At 42.4% G+C, this 5,416-nt stretch overlaps 1 protein-coding gene across 2 annotated transcripts in view; it reads right to left on the bottom strand.

Moving 5' to 3' along the window:
• Nucleotides 1–3,101: 3,101 nt before the first annotated feature.
• The window catches only part of Rrn3 (RRN3 homolog, RNA polymerase I transcription factor), a 48,501-nt gene continuing 46,186 nt past the window's right edge, over nt 3,102–5,416 (bottom strand). For both annotated transcript variants that reach the window (XM_008829892.3, XM_008829893.3), the window contains exon 18: nt 3,102–4,961. In XM_008829892.3, coding sequence (XP_008828114.1) covers nt 4,779–4,961 — 183 coding nt within the window. In that variant the 3' untranslated portion in view covers nt 3,102–4,778. The remainder of the gene's footprint in view (nt 4,962–5,416) is intronic.

Consider the following 5,416-nt stretch of genomic DNA (forward strand, 5'->3'; position numbering starts at 1 on the left):
GGGTATTCAATTTTGTTCAATTGATCTATGGGTCTATTTTTGTGCCAGTACCATCTTGTTTTGATGACTACAGCTCTGTAATACAGCTTAAAATATGGTATAGTAATGCCCCTGGCACTGCTCTTAGTGCTCAGGGTTGCTTTGGCTACCCAAGGTCTTTTGTGCTTCCCTATGAATCTTAGGATGTTTTTTTCCAATTCCTGTGAAGAATGTCACGGGGATTTTGATTGGCATTGCAATGAATCTATAAATGGCTTTTGGTAGGATGGTCATTTTCACAATATTAATTTCACCAGTCCATTAATTCTTCCAATTGATGAGCATGGGCGGTCCTTCCATCTCCTGGTGTCTTCCTCAATCTCTTTCTTCAAAGATTTAAAATTTTTATTGTAGTGCTCTTTATTGAGTCAGGTTTATTCTGAGATTTTTTTTTTTTTTTTTGCAGCTATTATGAAGGGGAGTGTTTCCATGTGCTCCTTCTCTGATTGCTTGTTATTGGTGTATAGAAAAGCTACAGAATTTTGTAGGTTAATTTTGTTACCTGCCACTTTATTGAACGTGTTAGTTTCTAGTTTTCTGGTGGAGTTTTTGGAGTCTTAGATATAATCGTCTTCAAAAAGGGATAATTTGATCTCTTCTTTTCCAAATATTACTCCTTTAATTTCCTGCTCCTGTCTTATTGCTCTTGCAAGAGTTTCAAGCACTGTGTTAAAGAGAAGTGGAGATAGTGGACAGTCTTGTCTGGTTCCTGATTTCAATGGGAACGCTTCCAGTTTTTCTCCATTTAGAATGATGTTGGCTGTGGGTTTGTTTCAAAGGCCTTCTCTGCATCTATTGAGATGACCATGTGGTTCTTGTCTTTGAGCCCATATATATGATTTATGACACTTATTGACTTATGTATCACAAACCATCCCTGCATCTCTGGGATAAAGCCGACTTGATCATAGTGGATGATAAGTTGACTTTTTCCAGAAGAAAAGTTATTGATGAAAGATGAGTATTGACTCCTGTCATTTTTGTTTCGATTTACATTTGTGATATAGCTGTACTTTTCCACAGTTATACCTTCATTGAATTTCTTTCCCCAACCCCTTGGGTTTAGTCATTCTTTTCTTCAGCTCTTTGTATTGCTTCCAGAACTCACTGAAGGGCTGGTTTTGTGGACATGAATTCCTTCAGCCTATTTATGTCATGGAAGATTTTTCTTTCCCATTTAGCTATAATAGACATTTTGGCTGGATGTAGTAATCTGGGTTGGCATCTGTGGTCGTTTAAAACTGGGAATGCTTTGGTCCAGGCTCTTCTGGCTTTCATTGTTTTCACTGAAAAGTCAGCTGTAATCCTAATGGGTTTTCCTTTATATGTGACTTCTCTTTTGCAGCTTTCAGTATTGTCTCGTTTTCTACGTTTAGTGTTGTGCCCTGGAGAGTTTCTTTTCTGGTCCTGTTTGGTGTTCTATACGCTTCTTGTATTTGTATGGGCATGTCTTTAATTTTGGGAAATTTTCTTCCACGATTCTGGTGAAGATCTGGTCCATACCATTATCTTGGGATTCTTCTCCTTCCTGTATGCCTATGATTCGCAAGTTTGGTCTTTTTATGGTGTCACACAATTCCTGCATATTCCATTCTTGTGATTTCTTAAATTTTTCATAATCTTTGCTTGAGTGATCTAGTTTGTCCACTTTATCTTCCAGTCTTGATACCGTTTTCCATTTCATTCATCCTATTGGTGAGGCTTTCTCCTGTCGTTTCTACTTGGCTTACTGTTTCACTTCCTTCTTCATTCAGCCTGAGTATTCTTCAAAATTTCTCTTTTCTGAATTCATTCAGAAGTTTATCCCTATCTTCCTTCAGTTCTTTGATTTGTGTGTTCTTTAAATCCACTGAATTCTTTTATCACGTTTATAATTGTTCTTTTGAGTTCCATGTCGTGCATTATCTCTAGGGGGTTCTCATTGTACTGCTCTAGAGGACTATTGGTATTTGGTGGGGATGTTATTTTGTTTTTTCATGTTGTTATTTTTTCTGATTTTGACATGTGAAGTTCTTTTGTAGTTTCCGATTCTTGTGTGAGACTCAAGCCTTCAAGTTTAGGTCTGCTTTTTGTGTCTGTGGTTTCCTTTTTGGGCATGAAAAGCTGGTTCCTCTAAGCTTCCGGTTCTCCTTTAATTTTATATTGGAGTGGCCAGATTGGATTTGTCTTCAGGAGTTCCCACAGAGGCCCAAGTCAGATGGAGGATCAGGTGCACTCATGCTTTCTCCTAAGGTGTGGATCCCTCCAGGAAAGATTTTGACCTCAGAATTTGGGGGTTGGACTGGCCTGGGCCGGACCAGGAAAGATGCTGGTCTAGGGCAGATGGTGGCCGTGCCACCCAGAGATGCAAAGGAAGATGGGGGCGGGAAACAGCCCCTAGGGCTCCTGGGGACTGCACTGAGGAACTGGGTTGGTCTGGATGTAAAGGATGAGGGAGAGGAAAGGTCAGCCACGGTCCAGGAAAGAGGCTGGAGGGTCGTGCAGGCCCAGGGAAGTAGAGGGAAGTGAGGGCAGGGCCAGGCCCAGAGTGCTCCTGGGGACCCGAGAAGTAACTGAGTTGGTCTGGATGCAAAGGATCAGGAAGCAGTGGTGGTTCCCCAGGTGTCTCGGGCACCAAAACAAGGAATGGGACATGACCCAAGCTAGGAGGAGAGACCGGCAGGGGAGATGGGCGGGTGAATAAGGCTGGGGAAGTCAAGGCACTGAGGGCATGATCGACTTACCCCAGAGAGAGAGGCCTGTGGGTCAGGTGCAGGCCCAGGGAAGCAGAGCTTAACATTAAAAAAAAAAACAAAAAACATGTAGCCCAGTGTGGCTTTAATTTACAGTCCCAGTGATTCAGCCTCCTAAATATTGAGATTATAGGTGTGTTCAACAATGTCTGGCTAGCATGTAACTTTTTTGAAGTTCTTTGGGTTTATTCAAGCCTGTCACTCCAGCTCCAGGAAACTATCCTCACCACTGCCCATCATGTGAACCATCCCAATCCCACTGGCAAGATTTTCTGTTTGATGCAGAGGGCTCAGCAGCAATTCCCCCACTCAAGCGTTTAACTCATCCAATCACAGGAGCACCCTCATGTTAGTCTTTATTAAAGGCCTCTCTATTGGCCTAAGAATGGACGTTCCAGATGAGCCATGGCATTCTTTCATTTCACAATGGGTTTTCTTTCTCAAACTTCTTCAGAATCAAACAGGCTTACTAGTAAACATTCACACCTTCATTATAACTACTTTCCAAGCAATCAAGCCCCCACTTCCCATTAACCTCTATGAATGCAGTTTCTTTCTATTTTTTGTCTTTCTGAGACAGGGTCTCCCTGTAGCCCCAGCTGTCCTGGAACTCACTATGTAGACCAGGCTGGCCTCGAACTCACAGAGATCTGCCTGCCTCTGCAGGCGTCACCACGCCCAGCTTCGGATGCAGTTTCTTTTATTCATGTTACCCAATATACAAAATCCATTTTTTTCAGTGAGCAGTTAAAAAAGGGAAACAAAGAATTTGAGTAACTTTCCACCAAGTCACCAAAGAAAATCAGCAATATGTAAAGCTTTTAAAGTACTAAAATTATTTTTCAAAAAGGTATTTACAGACTGTAATTCACACTACATTTGCCATCAATGTAATTATACAAGAGCATGTAAAGCCCTAAGAGGAATTTCATTACAAAATATTGATGATCAAGAAATTACTACTTGCCTTTAAGTAAATACACATTACAGAAAAATAAATAAAGATGACCATTTTCACAAAGATGCAAACATGTTTACATGTAAAGACTGAAGGGCAGACATGTTTTAGCCTCAGAACACTTCCAGCGTGCTCACACACACACCTGTCACAGAGCAAGGTTGTGTGTTAGTATAGAGGCCCGCTACAGAGCTCATCAGGCTGAGTCTTGGCTGCTCCTGCTAACCCATCCTATCAGATTACCTGAGAAATACCGTTCCTGCTTGGATAAAGAAATCCTCAAGAGAACCACCTGGTGCTGGTCAAGCGCACAAGTCAGTTAGCTCCCTCACATGAGCAGTTCCAGATCTCACAGGATGCCTGGAGCCCTGTGTTTTATAGACGTCCAAGCCCACTTCAGTCAAAGTGAATTATTTACTTGAACCTGTATTTCTTTCAAGTCCATTATATAAGTACCTTATTTGTCTGATTCTGTTTCCATGAATCCTCTAAGTCTTCCCTCTTGGCTTTTTGGGGTCTCTGCAATCCCTCACTCACCTTCAGTAAAGCCACCCCAAACACTCAGGACTCCAGCCCTGCCCCAGCACTTCCTTCTAGGTTCACTCGCCCTAAAACACAGATACACTTCCAGCCCAGCTGAAAGGAAACCACATGGCAATGTAAACACAATCTAGTCAGTCTTCACAAGCAAGACTGATCCTGGAGGATTTACACCAAAAGAAGACCAACAAAGCCCTTGAAGAATGTTCCAATAAATACCTATTAAAAAGGCCACCTGCTAAGAGGTTGTTGCCCATACTAGATCTCAAACAACAGTTCCATTAAAAGGCTGCAGGCACAAAAACCGTACACATTAAGCTAGCACATCAAGTGTGAACACTGATTGCTAAGCCCACTGTGGAATATTGCACATGATACCTGGTCTTTTTGCTGTAGGGGAGCGAACCACAGAATGAAATCCATGTCTCTTCAGAAACTAGCCCACCCCAACAGGATGTCCGAGGCACAGACTCTAGTGTAATGCCAGTTCCAGCGGTGGGCCTAGCAGCTCAATCACAGATCCTTGAGATCAGGGGAGACTGGTCTGGCATGTATAGCACAGGTGGGGAGCCCACGCTACTGGAAGGACTTTGGAAGTGGGTGTCAAACGAACTTGGTGTTAGTCCAATCACTGAATCGTTCTGGGGCACTTCACCTTTCAAAAAGTCATCATCTTCATCTTCCATTACCTCCTGTATAAAGAACAGAGTATCAATAATATAAATACTGGTCTGAAAAGCTTTCAAGCGCTAGCACCTGGGGGTATAAAAGTACTTGCTACCAAGCCTGATCCTCAGAACTCACATAGTGGAAGCAGAGAACCAACTCTACACACATCAATTTTCAGAAAACAAAAATCTTTTAAGAATTCCTTTCTTTGGGGCTAGAGAGATGACTCAGCAGTTAAGAGCACTGGCTGCTCTTGCAGAGGACCCAGGTTTGGTTCCAAGCACAAGGTAGCTAACAACTACCCCTTCCAGGGGATCTGATGCCCTCTTCTGGCCTCCACAGTTATTGCATGATACATGTGCACTTTTTATATACATGCAAGCTAAACACTTATACACATAAAATAGATTAAAAAAATTTTTTTCCTACTGGGTGTGGTGGTGCACGCCTGTAGTCCCAGCACTTGGGAGGCAGAGGC

This window comes from Nannospalax galili, unplaced genomic scaffold (assembly GCF_000622305.1).
Source record: "Nannospalax galili isolate Female #2095 unplaced genomic scaffold, S.galili_v1.0 scaffold32, whole genome shotgun sequence".
In the NCBI taxonomy this organism is placed as follows: Eukaryota; Metazoa; Chordata; class Mammalia; order Rodentia; family Spalacidae; genus Nannospalax; species Nannospalax galili.